The 21,570-nt window shown below is 39.5% G+C and overlaps 1 protein-coding gene across 2 annotated transcripts in view; it reads right to left on the minus strand.

Annotated features, from left to right (window-relative positions):
* Nucleotides 1–21,570, minus strand: part of SAMSN1 (SAM domain, SH3 domain and nuclear localization signals 1) — a 127,370-nt gene that overhangs the window by 16,507 nt on the left and 89,293 nt on the right. For both annotated transcript variants that reach the window (XM_007493053.3, XM_007493054.3), the window contains 4 exons: nt 20,127–20,198; nt 17,147–17,302; nt 7,873–8,002; nt 4,962–5,113 (listed from right to left, as the gene is read on the minus strand). In XM_007493053.3, the coding sequence (XP_007493115.2) occupies nt 4,962–5,113; nt 7,873–8,002; nt 17,147–17,302; nt 20,127–20,198 (510 nt within the window). The remainder of the gene's footprint in view (nt 1–4,961; nt 5,114–7,872; nt 8,003–17,146; nt 17,303–20,126; nt 20,199–21,570) is intronic.

Genomic DNA, 21,570 nt, shown 5'->3' on the forward strand with positions numbered 1-21,570 from the left:
CTACTAGCAGCAATGCAGTGATCCAGGGCAGTTTGGAGGGATTATGAAAAAGAATGTTATCCATATCCAGAGAAAGATCTGTGGGAGCAGAAATGCAGAAGAAAAACAGGATTGATCACATAGTGTAATAGGGATATGATTACGGTTTTGATGTTAAAGAATTGCTCTGGGGGCAGCTGGGTGGCTCAGTGGATCGAGAGTCAGGCCTAGAGACGGGAGGTCCTAGGTTCAAATATGGCCTCAGACACTTCCTAGCTGTGTGACCCTGGGCAAGTCACTTGACCCCCCATTGCCTACCCTTACCACTCTTCTGCCTTGGAGCCAATACACAGTATTGACTCCAAGACGGAAGGTAAGGGTTTAAAAAAAAAAAGTATTGCTCTACAGCAAACATGAATAATATGGAAATAGGTTTTAAACAATGACACATGCATAACCCAGTGGAACTGCTTATCAGCTCTGAGAGGGGGGAACAAAGGGTGGGTGGGGAGAATCATGAATCAAGAACTGGACCGCAGCAAATTTACTATGGTGACAGGAAAAATCAAAGTATAAACCAAGAAGACAACAAAGTCAAAATTTCTATACCCAGAGCCTCAAAAAAAATGGTTTTTGGTCACAAGCCCAAAAATAATTCCTAGAAGAAATCAAAAAGTATTTGAAAAATCAAATGAGAGAGAGAGAGAGAGAGAGAGAGAGAGAGAGAGAGAGAGAGAGAGAGAGAGAGAGAAGAAAAATTAGAAAAATAAATGAATATGGTAACAAGAAAATTATGGGGAAAAGAGTCAACAATTTGGTAAAGGAGACACAAAAATACTGAGGAAGAAGTACCTTTAAAAATAAAATATGGTAAATGTTAAAAGAGGCCCAAAATTCACTTAAGAGAAGAACTTCTTAAAAAGAACTGACCGAGTGGACAGGGAAATACCAAAGCTTATTGGAGAAAATAATTTCTTAAAAATAGAATTGGGCAAGTGGAAGTTAATGACTATGCTGGACATCAAGAAAGAATTTTTAAAAATCAAAAGAAGAAAATATTAGAAGAAAAATTTTAATATCTCATTTGAAAGACAACTGATAAAAAAAATAGATCCAGAAGAATAATTTAAGAATGATTGGACTACTTCAAAGCAATGATAAAAAGAAGAGCCTACAAGAAATTGTAAAGGAAAATTGCTACAATATTCTAGAATCAGAGGGTAAACTAGAAATTGAAGTAATATACTGATCCCCTCTTGAATGAGATCTCAAAATAAACTCCTGGGAATATTACAGCCAAATTACAAAGCTCTCCAGTCAAGGAGAAAATGCTTCAAGTAGCCAGAAATAAACAGTTCAAATATTGCGTAAACCCAATAGTGAATAACACAATATTTAACAGCTTCTACATTAAAGAATCAGAAGACTTGAAATCTGATATTCTGTGGGGCAAAGGAGCTACTATTACAACCAAGAATCAGCTTCTCAGTAAAACTGAGGATAGTGATTTAGAGAACAAATGAATATTCATTGAAGTAGAGGACTTTCAAGCATTCTTAATGAAAAGACCAGAATTGAATAGAATTGACTTTCAAATAAAATACTGAAAAGAAGCATAAAAAGATAAAGAGAAAAGATCATCATAGGGTCAAACTGTTTACATCCAATCCCAAGAAGTATTCATTATTTGAGCAGTTAGAAGTATACATAGAGAGAGGATATGAGTGAGATATGAATATGATGGGGTGATATATAGAAAAGAAAATAAAGGGGTTAGAGAGATAAATGCACTGCAAGGAAGGGAAAGGAAGTGGTCAAATGGCATCTCACATAAAAAAGACATGAACAAGCTTTTGCAATGGAAGTTGTGAGGTAGCTCTTGAACTTTACTCATCAGAATTTGCTCAAAGATAGAATAACATACATGCTCAAATCAGGCATAGAGATCTGTCTTAATTTATAGGAAAATCGTAGGGGAAGGGAAGAAGAGAAGGGAAGTGATAGAAGGGAGGGAGAATTGGAGGATGTAGTAGAGGCAAAACACCTTCAAGGAGGGACAGGGAGAAAGGAGAGAGAGTAGGATAAGAATGGAGAAATAGGCTAAAGAGAGAGGAGAGCCAAGATGGCAGCTGAGTAGCAGCAAAAACTGAAACTGCTCTGACAATCCTTCCAAATTAATCTTCAAAAAGAGCCACAAAACAATAGGCATCAAGAGCCAGCAGCAAGAAGTGAGCAGATTCTTCCACCGAACACAACTTGAAAATTAGGCAGAGAGAACTGATTTTCATGGGAGAAGAGAGAACCAGAAGCAAAACTGATTACAGAGGTGTGCTGGCCAACCACACTACTGGGCAAAGGCAAACTTCAGACCCAGGCTACACTAACAAAAGAGCACCTCAGACCACTTCTTGGAAGTCCCAGGCCTTGACACCAGCTCACAACAAGGTCCAGAATTTCATAGCTTTCTGTTTTTTTTTTTTTTCAAGTTTGCATTGCTGTAGCAAAGACCAGGGGAAAATAGCTCAGAGTGCTGAGTCTTGCAAACCACCATCAAGGGAGACAGCAGCTTTCAGAATTCCTAGTATAAAGGCAAAAAAAAAAAGCTGGGAAAATGAGCAAACAGCAAAAGAAACTCTTAACCCTAGAAAATTTCTATGGTAACAAAAAGCAAGGCACAGAATGAACAGGGGATGGTGGTCCATGTAACCACATGCAACTTCAAAGAAAAATGGAGGGGGCAGTTGGGTAGGTCAGTGGATTGTGAGCCAGGCCTAGAGATGGTAGGTCCTAGGTTCAAATATGGCCTCAGACAATTCCCAGCTCCCAATTCCCAAACAATACACAGTACTGATTCCAAGATGGAAGGTAAGAGTTAAAAAAGAAAAAGAAAAATGCAAATTGGTCTCAAGCACTGGAAGAACTCAAAAAGGAATTCTAATATCAAATAAGATAGGTTGAAGAAAAATGGGAAGAAAAATGGAAAAAAATAAATGAAAGTAATGTAAAAAGAAAATAATAGCTTTAAAAGCAAAAATTGGTCAACTAGACAAAGAAGCATAAAAATCCAATGAAGAAAATTTTTTTTAAATAACAAAATTGATCTACTGGAAAAAGAGGCAAAAAAGAAAATTCAGTGAATAAAAGAGTTCCATGAAAAGTAGAATGGACCAAATGGAAAAGTAGAATCAGAAGGTCATGGAAGAAACTCAGGCAAATAAAATCTAATGACCTCATGAGACATTAAGAAACAAGAAAACTGAAAAGAATGAAAAAATTAGAAGAAAATATGAAATATATGATTGAAAAAACAACTGACCTGGAAAATAGATCGAGGAGAGGCAATTTAAGAATTATTGGACTGCCTGAAGGTCATGACCAAAAAAGAATATATAAATACATAATAATCATAACTTTGAAAAGAATTATAGCAATTGTCTCTGATAAAGGTCTAATTTTCAAATCTATAGATAGCTGAGCAAATTTATAAGAGCACACATCATTCTCTAATTGATAAATAGTCAAAGAATGTAAGCTGATATTTTTCAGATGAAATATAAAAAATTCACTAAATTCCTATTGATGAAAGAAAAGCAGATTAAGAAAACTCTTAAGTACCTCCCTATACTTGTCAAATTGGCTAATATGGCAGAAAAGAAAAGTGGCAAATGTTGGAGAGGATGTGGAAAGAGTTGTAAACTGCTTCAATCATTGTAGAGAACAGTTTGGAATTTTGCCCCCAAAGCTATAAAACTGTGCTTACCCTTTGACCCAGCAATAGAACTACTTGGTCTGGATTCCAAAAAGATTTTTTCAAAAAGAACCTACATAGAGTACCTCCTTTTGTGGTTTAAAGAATTGGAAACTGTGGCCAAGTTGCAATATTTGATTGTGCTAAAGAAATAAGTGGGATCCTCTTAGAAAAACCTGGAAACACTTACATGACATATTATCAAATGAGCTGAACCAGGAGAATACTACTCAACAGTAATGTGGATGATCAACTATGAATAATTTATCTATTCTCAATATGTAAAGGGAACTCTTTCTTCCCAGGGTCGTGAATTTTCTGCTTGTCTCAGCCAGCCTATTAGCTTGGCTAGAATGCTTCAACAGAGGCCACAGGTTAAGAGCCCTAGGAACATAGGGTTGCAGGCTTTGATTGGTTCCTGAGATGTGATAGGCCAGTGTACAGGGAAAGGAAGTGACACGGAGAAAGAGGAATATAAAAAATGAGACCACTGAAGAGATCAGGTACTTCTCTGGAGGTCTTTGGCTGGGGATCTTTCTACAATTCGGCATTGGTGGCTTGAGTGGAAGACAGTCTTGTGGGCTGGTAAGATTAGGGTGATAAACCAGGAAATATTATTTTTTATTTCCTTCCCTCCTTATTTCTTTCTTAAATTATATTCATATTAAAATTAAATTGTTAAAAGCTACTATCATCCCCATGACCTAAGGACTAATTATTTTATAAATTGTGACCAAAACCATCTTTTTTTAAAAACTAATATTATATTTCCACACCAATTTATAAAAATTACATTTAGTGTATTACATTTGGCATAATATTAATTTTCAATATTACATCAGAAATTTAATGATCTAAGAAATTCTCAAAGGATGTGTGATTAAAAATGCTATCCATGTCCAAAGAATGAACTGATAGAGCCTAAATGCAGACTGGAGCAAACTTTTAAGAATTTTATTTTTCTAGGGTTTTCTTTCCTTTTTTTGTCTATTTTTTTCACAACCTGACCAATATGGAGGCCTGATTTGCATAACTACCTCTGTGACCTGTGTCAAATTGCTTGCTGTCTCGAGGAGGGGGGAGTGTTGGTAAGGAATGAGAGAATTTGGCACTCAAAATTTTTAAAAATGAAAGTAAAAATTATTTTACATATAACCGGGAAAAATAAAATGTGAAATGAAAAGGGAGTGGGAGACGTGAAGCTTAGAATACTTTAATTTAACATTGGACTTACCTTAATTTTGAGTGAGTCAGTGTCATAAGGACTTGGTGTGAAATCTGTATGCACTTTGGCTCGGCCACAGAATGGTCCAGTGTACAAGACCTCGTCATCCAGCCTAAAGCTGTCTCTATTGCTTGTTCCATCCGAACAGCTTGTTATTCCACCTGAGCAAAGCAGAGATCACCTTTCATATGCAGTGCTACGAACTTCTTGGGGCAGTTTTCCTGACCTACTGACCGATACACAGACCAACTGCTCACGATTTCTCTCTCTTTCATTCATCCCCGACTTCTTCCTTTCCTTGAAAACCACTTAGCCAAAGATGCGCCCACTTCTCTGGGAAAGGTTGCATGGATCAGTTCATTGCGTTTACATGGTGGCTAGCCTTTGGGGGGACTTTTTTCTCTTTTCGTCTCACGGGGCTAAAAAGAGTTGGCCTGCCACGAATCAGCTGTTAATCGCTTGGCTGGCACCTCGGTGTTGACGTACCTTACGTAGGGACCGAAGTCTACTCTAGCCTCGACCCTCGCCTCCCTTTTTTCCTTTCGACATGGGCTCAGACACGTTCCTTTGAGAAGCCCAGCACAAAAGGGCAACTTTGACTCACGACAGTTAATCTGTTCGGCCCCAGTTGATTCACAACAGTCCAAACCATGACTTCAAAGTTCCATGCAAAGGTTCACGATTCTTTAGGTAAAGGCCATGTTTCCTCATTAGAACCTCTGTCTCTTTTTGTAATCTTGAGCTATTTTTATCTAACGAGTATAGACCCAGAAGTCTGGAAAACAGTCACATTTGGGCTCACTCTAGATGAAAACCTTCATGCTCACTTAAAGGTATTTTTGTTCTTCCAACTCTGGTTGATTAGAGATCTATACCAAATGAGGCTAGTATGCAAGTTTAACCAGGGTCGGACTCCTTTGCCTAGAGAACAATTGAAGCTATGGAAGACAGCACAGCCAATTAGAACGACTAGAAAAACAACAGAAATTCTACTTATGGGAAATCGGTAATTATATCAAGTTTGTCCAAGTGTATATACCATGAATGAGTCGGCATGCTAAGCCTGTGGTGGCGAACCTATGGCATGCATGCCACAAAGGGCACACAGACCCCTGTCTGTGGGCAGGCAGGAAGTCGTTTTTTTAAACTAGAAGGCCAGAGGGACTCAGAGCGAGCTGTTCCCCTCTCCCTCTCTGTGTAACTAAGGATCGTCCTCACTTCCCACACCCCTCTGCCCAGAAGCCAGTGGGAATACTTCCTCCCCCCCTTGGGCGGTGCTGGGGTGGGGGGGCTCACATGCTGTGTGGGGTGGCAGTGCAGAGGGCAGGCTATTGAGTCTGGCAAAGGTGATTTCCACTGTGGGGTGGGAGAGGAACTAGGCTTGAGTGGGGCACATGGCTAGAGAGGAGCAGAGTGCTGGGGCCACTCTCCTACGGACCCTCTCCAGGCATGACTCTTGTCACCTGCCTCCTTGCGCTTCTTCCCTTTCCCTGTCTGGGGTAAGGAAGGGTGAGGCGGGGGAGGGCTGGGGCACAGTCTTGGTAGGGGGTGGGGGGGGCATGGCACTCTATCTGGGGGGTTGGGCAGGGGCAGGGCCCAGCATTTCATTTTGAAAGGTTTGCCATCCCTGTGCTAAACAGTGGAATGGGACTTGGAGACAAGGAATCTGGGTTCCAATACCAATTCTGACAAAAGCCCTACAACCAGAAGCAAGCTATTTGCCCTTTCTGAGCTTCGGTTTCTTCCTCATGAAATGGCTATTCGAATTCTGACACTCCCTCAAAGGATGCTTGTGTTCGTCTCCACTGATTTAGATCCGAGACACCAGGAGAAGGAAAAACAAACAGGGCGCCAGCCGGGGTCCTGGCTGAGCAGAGTGGCTGTCAGTTACCTTCTTTCATCTACACGTTTCTCTGGGTTTTCCCGTTTCCTTTTTAAAGGTTCCTTCCTCTCTGGCTCGGAGCCCCTAAAGCTCCTCCTGACTGGGCCGCCGACCCATTAATGGCTTACTGCGTCAGGCACTCGGCTAAGCTGCTCACGAGGTGCAACAGAAACTCCTCATTTGTCACCTGAAGCCCTTCAAAGGCGGCCAAAGTCTGCCTTCTCAAGTGCAGCGCTAGGTCTTAGGAGGAACCAAACACATCACCAACTGGAAGGGTAAGAGAGGGCAGGAAAGCCTTTGGGAGACACAGAGCGCATCCCATCTATGCGATGGCCCAAGTGGGTGCCGGTCAAAGAGAACCTTCACTGAGGGAAATCCCTGGCAGCTAAGTGCACAACGGCCTGGGGTGGCCGGAGCCTGGAGGAAGGGACGCCAGAAGGCGCAGATGTGTCCTAGGGTGACCGCTGTGGAGACTGGAAAGACGTGGGAACATGGGAGAGAGCATGTGAAAGCATCCGTGACGAGGCGCGCTGGTAGACTGGCTCCGCCTGAGCGGAATCTTCAAAGGAGAGGGGAGACGCGCGAGAAGAGAGTGCGTTTCTGGCACAGACTTGGAGTGACAACAAGGGAGAGAAAGCCGCAAGTCAAGATAACTGCCTCCATTGTGCAACAAACCTGTTTTTGAATATTAATATTCAAGAGAAGATAGTTCTCACCATACACTTTCTCATGAGCGTGGAAAACAAGTCATGTCCTTTAAATCTATTAACGGTCACTTTTGTTTTGCTGTCTTCATGCCTAATAGATCTTTATTTATTTATTGCTTTTATATGTAAATAATATGTAAAATAAAAATAAAGCATGATGTGTCCTATAATGTACATTATTTAAAGAACATTATTTATTTCCAATATACCAAATATGTGATCTTCCCCACTAATCGGATGAGCAAAATGACATCCGTGTAAACAAGGCCATTTAAAAAAGGAACTTCTCGAGGTTCGCCTGTTCAACACTTACTCACTCTTTTGAACTTACTTGATGAACTTTGACCGCTGTAGATACTCTCCATTGAGTCACTGCCTTGGAGAGGGAATTTCTCAGGGTAGGCGCCAAGTCCCGGGTCACTATTCCTATACTGGCCGGCATCTTCCGCATCCTCTTCGTTCTGTGTTACAAATATCACAGCATCAGAACAGAGACAAATATTTCCGGGGGAGAAGCCACTATTTTTGCCCTGTACACCTGCACACTGTATACAACAGGTGCCAACGTACTCAAGAACCTATTACCATCATTAATCATTTTATTTATCTTCCCAGAAGAAAAAGTTGAAGCTAATCTGGAAAAACCTTTCGGATGAAATGACCGTAAAATGCTTCATTTGGGACTGAAATCACAGTGCTGTAGAGCTGGCATTTAGCGCTTATGTTGTCAAACGTGTTCTGTAAGAAAAGTAAAATGAATGGACAGCCACATGTCCGCTTACCCCACGTCCGACTGAGCCCTTTATTACTTCCTGATCATTCCCATTCGGTATTTTACCCCCTTCTGTCCTTGGCAAATTCAAAAACGTTTAGTCTTTTCACAATTGTTTCATCTCAGAATCCTATTCGATGAACTGTGTGGTTCGTCTGGGGCTCTTTGGCTCGTGGAATTCTGTGAGGGTCTTTTCAGGCTTGCGCAAATTGCACAGAACTTGTTAAATTAACTCTGTGATGCCCACCCAGAAATAATTTCATGTCACAGACTCCTCCCATGGGCGGAGATAAGAAGAAACCAGAAGACAAATTGGATCCCCTGAGGAAAAGCAGCCTTACAAGACCTACTCGGGAGTTTCCCATGTTCTCAGGGCAAGGCCAAATCTCAAAAGGGCAACTCCTGACCGCCTCCCTCCTACCGACCCTTCACTGCTCATCATTCTGCTAACCAGAGAGGTTTCTGTAAAGGCGCGACCAGCCCTGGAGGTTCCTTTGCCTCACGTTTTGTCCCTCTTCCTCAAGTGGCGGTAAAGCCTCAGGCACGTTATTTCTGTGAGAAAGTTACAAAGAATGACGTAATCGCCAAGAGCTCATGACTGGCCAGTGACGTGGCCAGGTTCTTTGGAGTTGGAATACTGACGTGGTTCCCTACCAAACTTGGGCCTTGTGCCAACCCCTTCCTTCAGCTCGGGCCTTCTCCAAACGTGCGGCCCTTCGTGCTCCCGTATCTGTGTCACGCGGAGCACCGGAATGCCCTCAGTGCTCACTGCAGGCAGTCCTGTGACTAGAAGACACGGCTTGTGCCCATGCATGGAGGCTCAGAGACCACTTGGTGCTGTTTTGACCTCTTAAAGCTCTAGAAACCCAAAGCTCCGCCTCTAACGTCACTAGCAGGGCAGCCATAGGCTAGTTTTATCCTCGCTCTGAGCCGTAGCTTTGAAAATCCACAAAACGGACTGAAGCTATTTACAGCATCTCGTTGTTGCAATCAGAGTTCTGGTGAGCCTGAGGGCCTTCCGTAATTGTCCGTTATTTATTATTACGAACGTGTAATTAGGCTGCCGTACCCTGAAGACTCCATTTCCCAGGATTCTTTGACTTTTTCCAGAATTCCTTGAATGACATTCCCCAATAAGGGTGTTAGAAGCCCGCCTTTCACTCTCTTCTCCCACATGCATGGCTAGGAAAGCTGCCTTTACTCAGACTTTTACTGTTGTCTGATTATGAATAAATCTCATGAAATAGACTACTTGGAGTTATTGTATATTAATTGTAACCCTTCACTTATGGCACGGAAGAAGAATTCTTAATTTAGACTTTGAGCCAAGAATAGGGAGTACCTCAATAGTACAAAGCGGAGTTCCTGCCGCCCCTGGTGCCTGGTGCCCGGATCCTGCTGTTTTCTGTTGGGCTGGTTTTTGCTGTCCACCCTGCCAGGCTGCCTGCTTTCGTTTGGGTGACTTAGCCGGGGCTCTCGGCCAAGAGGGATAAGCCACGCCCATCTGCCTGTATCCGTCTGCTTGAGGCAGGGCTCCTCCCTGCTGTTCCAGACCTCTTCACGGAAACCACGCTATTGCTGCTTCTTACTGCTGCCAATTCATCCTGGGTGGTCCCCACCCAGACCCCTTGCTGTGAGCTTACAGCTTTTTTTTTTTTCAACAAAAAAGCTGGGAGTTCTTAAACTGGCGAAATATAAATCCCCCTTTCCCTGGCTTGCTGAGGCTTCCCAAGCCGATTTTTAAGCTGACTGGAGACTGAGTTATCACAGGGCTCCTGGAGGGAACTTTTCTCCCAAACATTCCTTGTGAGGCACTCCTGGGCAGTGCATACTAGAGTAGCACCACCTACTGACAGGAAATGGAGATTGCAAAATGGAGATTGCAAGCATGCCTCAGTTTCCTGCCTCTCTCAAACAACTTCCTTTTCCAGAGACCCTTATTGAGCTCACACAGCTTAGAACTTTAGGCTGTCTTTTCTTTCTTCTGTTCATGGTGGGTTTTGTATTGATTGTATACCTTGCAGTTGATAATTTGTCTCATCCTGTGATTCAAGGGGGAGATTTGCCTCCCTACACCCCCTTGTCATTTTGGCCTGCCCATTCTCTGTGGTCCCATATGGGATTTGTTCACACTATGCTCAGTGCATATATAGGGAACTCCATAAGTGTGAACAAAGGAATCTGAATCGATGATGATACTGGGGAAGGGAAGGAACCTTAAAGAAATCTGTAAGTTTATTGATGTCAACTTTTTCAGTTTTGTTTCCCCTCCAGAATAGTGAAGAAATCTATTTTAATTGGAGAAGAGAACTTTTGAATTCATTGCCTGTACCCTGTCATGCTTATTGTATTTTGCTTATTGTTTGCTTTAAAATTTAATTTTGTTTTTTAAGTTCATATCTTAGTCTAATCAATACTATTCTGTTATACTGAATCATGTTGGCTTTCAGTTATATGTTCTGTTATATTATCTTTATTTGTACCTTTCCCTTATGACTATATTGAAGAACATATCATTGTGAAAGCCCATAAATACCTTGCACAAACCCCTTTCCTGGTCAAACCACAGATCCTTATAGATGCTAGGTTTGTCATCAGATCTATTAAGGTCACATGTTGCCTTAACAATCTTTTCTTCCATTTTTGCCTTTGTTAATTGTCATATAGATGGATGGACTCCATCAAATTGGTTACAATCTGTATACAAGATTTGGAGAATTTAATGAGCTAAATATCTCAATTGAATTTAAGGGGCCTTCAGGCATGATTTTCAGATATCTAGTAGCATCAGTACCTCTAGCTAATTATTTGCCTCCATCTGAGTTGTTTGTAACAAGAGGTAAGGGTCCATTTAGTAGCTCAAGTAGAGTGTAATGGCATAGTTGTATTTTCCCATCTCCACATTTATTAAAAATGTAATGGATGAGATATCTGAAGTGATTTTCACTATTTAGTCTTTGTCTCCATGTATAATGGGTAGGACATATTGGAGACAAGACTGTTACAGTCTCATACCAGAGAGAGGGAGAGGTCCAAGTGGCTTAGTTACTCTGTAGTGGATTATAACCTCATCTGGGAGGTGGGAATGATTTTCTTGGGAATCCTATAGATTCTGAACAGGGTTATATATATATATATATATTTATAACTCTTCAGCTTATTCTACCCTTCCACCAGAAGACTCTAGATTCATGGTGATATTTTAGACGCAAAAGGTTTTAATCAACAGTACAGAGATTTATGTGTGTGTGTGTTGTTTTTTTTCTAGGCTCCTCTGCCAAATTTTGGAATGATGGCTATAATAGACTTTGTTAAAAATATCTTTGCCAAGGTTGAAATATTGGCTACATATGTAGAACTTCTGACAAGTATCCATGAGCTTCATAGATTTTTTAAATGTCATGCAGAAAGTAGCTATATAGAGACTCATGTGAATCCTATATAATAGCAATTTGTTTGCTATTGTCATTAACTGGGTATTGTGAATTTCAGGAATTTTGGTACTTTCTTTGAATGTGTATTACATGCCAAACTATTGTTTTATAAAACTGTTACTTGGTGTAAATCACTCACACTTTGTATCATGGCCAAGTTAAAAAAGAAATGAATCTCATTTTAGGGTGAGAAACCTTTGTATTCTACCTCCCCTTGGTTGACAGAGTGTGTCACTGATTGTAAGCTATATTTTTTATTTCTAAAACATTTTTATTATTGTTTTTTCCTTGTATGTGCAATACAGTATTTGAATTTTCTTTTTATTCTCTCATGTTTGTCTACTTGAAGCACATGCTACCAGTATTAATAGGTTTTTATTTTGCACTAGAGTAAGTTTTAAATGTCCATTAGCTCTAATGTCAATGTATACTGTGGCAAGGGCAGGAAAAGTAGCAAGAGGATGATTGCTAGGCCTGCATCCTGAGAGCCACTAGGTCAGGATTCTAAGCTGTTGAAAGGAGCAGGTTTCCAATAGTCAGTTTGGAGCTGGAAGTGAAGCCTGTAAGGTGAAGACCTGATCTCTCCTGAATTCTCCTGGACAGCTAGAAAGCAGTCTTTTTGAATATCATCAAACAAGAGTGAGTGGACATCTCCATACACTCTGGTGGACAGAGTGGAAACTTGGAGAAAACCTCTTTTTCCTGGGACAATTGAGGTCTCAGCTGGATTCCTGTAACTGACCCACCAAGGACTCTCTGTGTGTGAGAAATCTGGCTCCCTATTGGACTTATCCTTAGGAAACTTAGGTATTTAGTTTAGAGTAGTTAGATAGTGGGTTTAATTATTGGGATAATTGTCAGATGCTAGCCTTTCCCCCTTTATTTCATTCCCAAAATATTTCCCTTACCTGTTAATAAATTCAATTATATATATATATATATATATATATATGTGTGTGTGTGTGTGTGTGTGTGTGTGTGTGTGTGTGTGTGTGTGTGTGTGTGCCTTCTCCATCTATGTAACCTTCCCCCCTTTTCTAAAAATCATTGTAACAATTTGGCTAAGCCAGGTAGGATTAGGACTTAGAAATATAGATTTTATATAGAAACAGAGAGAGCCAAGAGTCAGTTAGCCTGGAAGAGTCCATCTAAGCAGCTAGCAAGTGGAACATTCCACAGTGGGGCCCAGCAGAACTCTGAGACTCTAACTGAGCTGGGAGAGACATTTAAAGTTTAAATAACCTTCTGCCACATGATATAAGCAGCCATATTGAATTTTTTTAATTAAAAATTTTCCCCATTTCCTTGTTTATTAATAAGGGGAACATAGTGGAGTTTACCAACACAAATTCACTTGTTTATACACTGTTGACTAAGAATGTAAACATGTCTGGGGACATGTTAATGGATCTTTTGGTAGTATTATGGGAGTATGTTCTGCTCATACCATACATATTGTTCACACTACTCCCCAAGGTATGTTATATAGGATTGGATTACAAATGGATGAAACCTCTCATGTAAATAACTTTGTCTTTGTGTTCTGTATAAGTATAGACTAGTGTTCTTTCTTATTGGAAAATGGTTTAAAGCATCAATGGTTTGGTTAACTAAAGATTCTGAGTTCAAACAAATGGTTACACTCATGAAAAAACAATTGGACCAGTTGGAAATGTATATAAAAGATCAAAGGTTTAGGAATACTAGATATGGTTGTGGGTCAAAAGAAATTACTGGTGAAACTGGAAAGATAAATAGATTACAATAGGAAGAGACTGAAGGAATGGTTACCTTATTTCCCCTAAGAGATCTCCCTGTAGTTTCAAGGGATGAAATCTTCCCAGTTAAACCACATAAAAGATTCACACCAGAGGACTTGGAATCAATAAAGAAAAGAGGACCTGCCTTTGTTGATGAACCTGATAGGGTCATTAAGGAAATGAGGAGGGCTATTGATTTATTTTACCCTGATTACAACAATTTTGCCTTTGATCTAGCTTTGGCTTCTTGATTGGAAGTATAGGTCTATTATATTCTGAGAAGCAAGGTATCAACAAGATCCCTTGTTGGATTAGGGATTCAATGATTGGTCTGATACCCTCTATTGTTTCTTTATTAAGGGGTATTCAGGTACACAAGGAACTGTTCCTTCTTTAGTCCTCACTTTTACTGGAGTAGCTGATTTCAATAGACCTACATTTGTTGAAGACTTTGACCATAAACCTTCAGGGATAGCCTCAGGAATAGGATAGATTGAATTCAAGTCATCCTCTGTACTGAATGAATCTAAGAACAGCAATGGAAAAGCTTTCAGAGATTCTTCTGGTAGATGTAATGAAATATCAACAGTATCAGTACATTGGATTGTTGACCATAATTTACATAATAAATCCCTACCTGGAAGATTCATGGAACAATCTGGCATACAAAGAAGTTCATGCTCCATAGATAAAGGACCTAAAGTAATCATTTTAGGTTGTAATTTTGCTACTCTCCCTGTTTTCCAGTAGCTCCTATTACTTCCATTGCACCCACAGCTCTACAATTCTTAGGAAGACTTTGCAAAACTGATTTACTGGCTCCAGTATCAACTAAAAGATCATAAATCTGATCATCTATAGTGACAGATACATATGGTTCTGTACTGTTTGAAGGCTGAAATGTTTCTAATACTGGTGCTAGCACAGTAATATCAGAACAGAGCTCAGTCATTTCATGACTTCCATCCAAGTTTACATCTGCTTGAACTACATGATATTCCCAGGATTTTGCATCTTTAACTCCATCATCAGCTTTTTCACTCCTCTCTTTTGTTGTTATACTCTCCATCTTGATACCACTGTTCTCATTTACAATTTCATTATCATTATCCAGTTTACATTCTTCACTATTTTTCCTTATTTTACATTCATTAGAATTTTCTACTAATTTTTCATTATAATTTTCTTTTTCCCTACAACTATTACTACTAATTATATTACCTGTTAATAAACTCAATTATATATGTGTGTGTATGTGTGTGTGTGTGTGTGTGTGTGTGTGTGTGTGTGCCTTCTCCCTCTGTGTAACCTTCCTTTCCACCTTTTCTAAAAATAATAACAACAATATCCAAAAGGCTCTAGACTATAGAAACCTGCCATTCATTGTTTAATGTTATGGAACTGTGCTTAATGATTCTGTCTGATTCCAGGAGAAGGGAATACAAAAAGAGCTGCTACAATGTGCCAAAAAAGCACAAAGCTAACTTGCATATTGCCAATTGAGCACAAGGTCAAAAAGAGCAAGCAATTCCTATGGGATTTATGACATTCTGCCCCAAGCAGAAACTAAGAAGAGGTTTGTAGTTGTGGCTATTTCACATACATCAGAGGCAGGTATTCACCATCCCACATTCTATTAAGCACCTCACTTTGGCTGCCATCCTGGCTCCCCAATCCCTGAGATAACAGGGAATGCTATTTCCCATTTGCTGCCAAAATCTAGTCCCTTTTCTGTCTTTCATAGTGTGGCAAACTTTCTGCAGTTTGGGTTTTGCTACTACAGGCTTATGGGGCATAAATCACTTTAATTGGTCCCTGATTCAAGGGCTTCTTATAGGTTTATTTTTCCTTTACTTAGAATTTTTTACATATGAGACTTTGACATTTTATATTTCATCCAGAAGTTTTTTCTCTTTTATTTGGATTTTTTTATGTTTTTTTTTTCATGCATTCATGAGTGATCGCTGTGTTTGTCAATATCCTCCTCAGGAGGGAATGCATTTTCATCATATAATGTAAAGTTTAAATTCTTTTGAAAGTAATTTTAGAATAAGAAATTTGCTACCTCCCAGAATCCAGAAAGTGAACTTTTTGGAGAAAGTGCTATGGAGATGCCTGCAAAAGCCACACATTGCACAAGAAGATACAGGGTGAACTTTGTGATGTGGTGATTTGAACTGTGGGTGAGTTAAACACATTTATTTTGAATGTACACCCTTATGCTAAAGAGGACTGCCCCCAAACTGGCTTTTTTGTCAATGTAACAACATTGGTTTTGTTCCTTTTCTCTTTTGTCTTCCTTTTATTCCCCAAATATTGCAATTTCCCTTTAGAAACTGCAATGTTGCATTTACCTTTAGTTAAAAATCTTTAGTCTCATGTTGTTTATGTTTGCACGATCCATTGGGGCAACTAGTCTCCCAAAGGATCCTAGGGGAAAATGTGTAATTAGAATGTTGTACCCTAAAAACTCCATTTCCCAGAATTCTTTTGCTTTTCTAAGAATTTCTTGAATTACATCCCCCACTTTGTGTCTTTACATTTTGCAAATAAGTTTTCTGGAACACTGCCTTTTACTCTCTTTTCTCCTACATGCATGGCTAGGAAAGCTGGCTTTATTCAGACATTCACTTTTGTCTTTTTATTCCTTTTACTTCAAGTGATTATTAATAAATCTTATAAAATACAATTCTTGAAGTTATTGTATATTAATTTAAATCCTACATGAAACAAATTTATAATTAATCTTGAACAGTTTGCTACTGGGAAGATAGAAAGACCACTTTCATTATTAATCAAGAAACACCTGTTTTGGGGGCAGCTGGGTAGCTCAGTGGATTGAGAGCCAGACCTAGAGACGGGAGGTCCTAAGCTCAAAGCTGGCCTCAGACACTTCCCAGAAGTGTGACCCTGGGAAAGTCACTTGACCCCCATTGCCTAGCCTTCACATAGCAGGGGAACCCCAATTTCTCAAGTAGCACCCCATTATAGCATTACCCAGGAGAGGAGTGAGTGAGAGAGAGTAGGAGTCATCCTATCAAGGCTCCTAACTTCCAACACCTTTCTTCCTTCACAAAATAGCTCCCTTTGACCGCCTTTAACCAGTCTTAAAGTAACACCAGTGTCCAGTTCAATTATAATCATTACACTCACCACTCGAATTTTTTTTGCAACTGTTCAGACTGTGAAGAGACTGGTTAGTTGTTAGAAATCTTAAGAGGCCAATTAATATTTTAAATTTTAATATATACAGCCTCCAGAGAATTTTATTCATTACACTTATTAACATCAAATTGAATAAATAAAAAATGAAATTCTATCACCTAAAAAAAAAGCCCTTAGCACAGTATTGAATCCAAGATGGAAGGTAAGGGTTAAAAAAATAAAAGAAACACCCGTTTTACCCTCTTTTTTACTATGGAAGCCACATAGCCTTCCTCAGTCTCTTTTACTTTCATGAAGATAATAATTATCCTGTCTTATCTCATTTGAGAATATAATGAGAAAATAGATGTGGAAGAAAGTACTTTATGAAAGACCAAGTACATGAAACCATTACTATTTTTTATCAAACACTGAGGAAAAAATATCCATTGAATATTTCAATAGTCAAACTCTTTTTTAAAAGTATATACTCACCCTGTCCTCAGAAAGAGCTTTGATGTACTTTTTACCAATTTTTTTCTTCATGGTCCAGGAAATAGCCCTCATTTTTTTGCCAAGACTTCCACCATTATTTGGAGTTTTGGTTGGTTCTTGCTCTCTATTTTCATTTATCCCTTCCACTTCACTTTTCTAAATAGAAGTAATATTGTCAAATGGTAAAATTATACAGCAATCATTGAATGAACCTTGATCTTAAAGTAATGTCTGGAAATTTTAGATTGTTTATGCATATTTTTATGGATTATCTTCAGAATTTAAGCAATAAACATATAGGCTAATATATATTTTTGGTGGTCCAACTATATTTACATATACAAAAATTATAGCTTTAAATGTTAACTTAATAACTTTAGTATCACTTGAAAAAATTAGTCATCTCCCTGAGTTCAAATCTGACCTCAGATATTTATGAAATGTGTGACCCTGGCTCAGTCTCTTAACCTTCATTTTCTAGACTTTACCATTATTCTGCCTAGGAATCAATGCATGGTCTTGATTCTAATACATAAGATTAGAGAGTTTTAAAAAAAATAATATTTATGCAAGGCTAATTCTCACCTAGCTCAGGATAGTCTTGGCATTCATTGAAAAAATAGGCTCAGCTAAAAATCCCTCCTAAATTCATTGTCATTTCCCCATGATATGCAACGAAAGCGTAGTGACAGATATAGTCCCATGAGAATTTGTTTTGGAGGTGGAAGGGTGTTAGAGATTGGAGTTTATCATCCCTCCCAGTTAAAGGGTTCATTCTACTAGCAGATAACTACTTGTCCTAATTTGAATACTGGTAATAAAAGGGATATTAGGGATCTGCTGGTAGAGATATTCTCTTCAGAGTTATCTAGACAATGACAATAGGAAGTTTTAAATTAGCAGCATCATGGAGAGATACTGAAGTCTTCTGACACCCTAAATTGACTATTCTCAAAATTAAGACGAGTCAACAGTCAACAAGGCAAAATAAGTTACTAATTCTTGTTATTGTTTATATTCTGAAGTTGTTCTAATGGAAGATTCTTCCAGAAGTCCTGAATGAATGAATAGTAACTAGCTTTTATATAGAGCTTTAAGGTTTACAAAATGCTTTACAAATATTTTACTTTATCTTCACAACCCTGAAGGATAGCTGCTATTCTCCCCATTTTATAAATGAGGAAACTGAGGCAGAGAAAGGTTAGGTGATGCCTGGAGTCACAAATCTAATGAATATTTAAAGACATTTGATTTCAAGTCTTTCTAACCAGGTACTGCTTAGGCAGTTCTTGTTTATTTTTCATTTTTTCCTCATTATAAAATTATTCACCTTCTAATTAAAAAAACACACCAGAAAATGGTTTATTAAAATACCAAGATCTTTCTGCTTCTAACTCTCACTTGCTTAAACCTTCAGTGGTCTTTTCTTGTATTTTAATTCTGAACTTGTGGAATTTCAGACCTGTTCTACTCCTAAAACTATTTTTATCCCGTCATTCACTGTTTTTGAAAACTCAGCATCCCCTCCTCGTCTGCATTCCGTTGCTCTTTATTGTCTTGCCACTTATTTGGCACTTAAAAAACAACTCACGTGCTATCGTTTTAAATACGTGTCCTATCTTCCCAAATGCATTTCATGTTCCTTTCAGGGCAAGGGTGCTATCTGGGAACGGGATGGATGACAGGGAAATTTAAAGATACTGATGGCAGTTATAGTCCTCTAAAGATCAGGACAGTGGCAGAGCCTGGTGGTATAAAAGAACGGTTTGCTGATTGGAGCTTTGTGTGAAAATCACCCAGAGAACTGCCGAATGAGCTGCTCAAATGACCTTCCTCATACCTTAGGTCAAGGAGGCGAGAGGGACAAGAGCTTGAGCTTGTGGTACCTGAGCTCCAGCCTAATTCTAATTCTAATTCTAATTCTAATTCTATTAATTAGGTCCAATAAGCCATCGGAGGGAGATGGGAAGAGAGTGCTGAACTCCTTCCCAGGCTGGGGCAGACACGACTCCTTCTGCCCTCTGGAGAACTCGGTTGGCTTGCTCTCTTTGGGGAGGATGGATTTGGGGGCCAGACTGCACCGAGGTCAAAGAAGACCCCCTTCCTATTAATCCACTTAATATTTCATCCCATTAGTGTTCAGGAAGATCTTTGTTGGGAAGGCAAATGAGGCTTGCCTATATCTCAGAAGATCACTTTTCAGACAAAGAGTTCTAGTCCTCTCTAGTGTTAATAGTTTGAATATTTTCTCTTAATTTTATGAGAATTCTTTCAGCCCCTTGACCCGAAGGATCTTAGTTATAAAGGCACCCTTCTCAATGAGAAGTAACAATTGTACAAAATTACGCAGTCATGAAGAATAATTATTCCGAATAGGAAGTTAGACGTCAGAACACTTCCTTTCCTGAGTTAACCTAGCCAAGAGCATCCTGTGTAGATCCCATAGGAGCCAGAGTCCCGGGACCTCCCTTTCTCATCAGGAGGCAGCGTGCAGCCCTTCTCTGTTCCCTCAGCCACACCCCCACCTCAGTGATTCATGCTTCTCGCTCTGGGTGTGATTTGTATCTTTCGCCCCAAGTCCAAACATTCCTTGTGCCCTTTTGTGATGTTTGTATTCCCATCCCCTGGCAAAGTGACTTTCGCCATGCAGACATAATGAATACTTATTTGTGTACATAAAAGTAGTGCATTTTTTCAAAAGCTACCAAGTTCTATCAGTCACTTACATTTCGTGTTTTTGTCTGTAGGACATTCACATTTAATTAAAGGGTTTTGGGGCAATCATTGGTGTGGAAAAGGTGAGAATAGCCTGATTGCTGCATCACAACATTCATAAAGCCAAGAATCTTTAGTGTGTTTGGTAGATTCTCTGAGGAGGGCTTACAAAATGGCACCAGACAAAAAGGAAAAAAGTACAGCGAGACAATGCAAAGCAGTGGAGCTGTGGAAATACGTCACTGCAATCCTGCGTTATGCTTACCTCATTTGCATCTTCTGGCTTGAACACGGAATTGCTCCGAAAACGGTCAAAATTCCCAAAGCTGCTGCTACGCTATAAAGGAGAGAGATAAATAGAAGTGAAATTATCATCCGCAAACGTCTTAATTTGAAAAATGATGTGAAAGATAGATTACAGATAAGAACTTTGTCCCTTGAAAATATTAAAATACTTTCCCCCATTAATGTGATATTTTAAAAATTATAAGCATTACTAAAATAAATACGAGTAAACTGAGTTTATGAGTTTAGTGTTATAAGCTTTAGTGGCGGTAGTCTCTGGTGACCGAGAATGACGATTGTCTTTGTGCAGTTTCATCTACGGTGTACCCTCCTGTGGCTTTGGAGTCCAAAGGCTGAGGCGCATAGTGTGTGGCACATGGGGCCTGGGACGCCAATTGTTAGGGGAGGTGCGGTTGTGGCCTGGTGTCGGCGTTCACGCGCAGCGGCAAGACGTCGATGTCGCTCATCTTCAAAGGTGGTGGCGCCATGGTGAATGTGGGTTCGCCAGCTGCTTCTGTCAGAGGCAGCGAGTTCTAGTTGCTTTGGTGTCATGCCAGCCCACTTCAAGTTGGACTTTAGCTGATCCTTGAATCTTTTCTTTGGTCAACCTTGTTTCCTGAGTCCAGCTGACAGTTCGCCATAGAATCCCTGTCTTGGTATTCGCGGTGGGTCCATGCGGAGGACGTGTCCAGACCATCGTAGCTGGGCTTGGAGGACTTCGATGCTGGTGGAGTTGGCTCTGTCAAGGACTTCCTGATTCGTGATTCGGTCCTGCCATCAGATGCGACGGCAGGACCGAATAAACTTTAGTATTTTATTTGAAAAAACAGGAAACTTATGCTAATTGCCCAATAAATTTGAGGAGTTAATTTTTATTAGAAATATTGACTGGAAACCATTCTAACTGTACTTTCAAAGATGACCTCATAATGGTTTTACATCTATTTTATTTCCATGAAGCAATGTTATTCAATATGCAAGCAATTAAAAGTAGAAAATTATGCAGCTACAAAGGGGTGGAGGAGGGAAGAAAGGAGAGAGACAATATGGATCATATAACTTTGAAAAACTTATGTGGAAATTTGTTAAAAATATTAAAATAAAAAACAAAAATAAAAATGAACAAATACATTATAAAATAAAAATAGATAATTGGGGCTTCATGAGCAAATAGCTGGATTGAAACATCAAGGTAACTTGACTTGAGTCAAATCACATAAATCAAATTTCAGCCTACATTCATTTTCTACTATTCTTTTGACAAATTGTGAATGGACTTATTGATTATTGTATATTTACAAATGGCCAGGTAGGATGATATAGTGGAAAGAGTACCACATTTAGAATCATATGCTCTAGAGTGAATCCTGACTCTAGGACCTCTGTGACTTGAAGCAAGTTCATGTGACTTTTCTAGATCTTAT

Source organism: Monodelphis domestica, chromosome 4 (assembly GCF_027887165.1).
Source record: "Monodelphis domestica isolate mMonDom1 chromosome 4, mMonDom1.pri, whole genome shotgun sequence".
Classification (NCBI taxonomy): Eukaryota; Metazoa; Chordata; class Mammalia; order Didelphimorphia; family Didelphidae; genus Monodelphis; species Monodelphis domestica.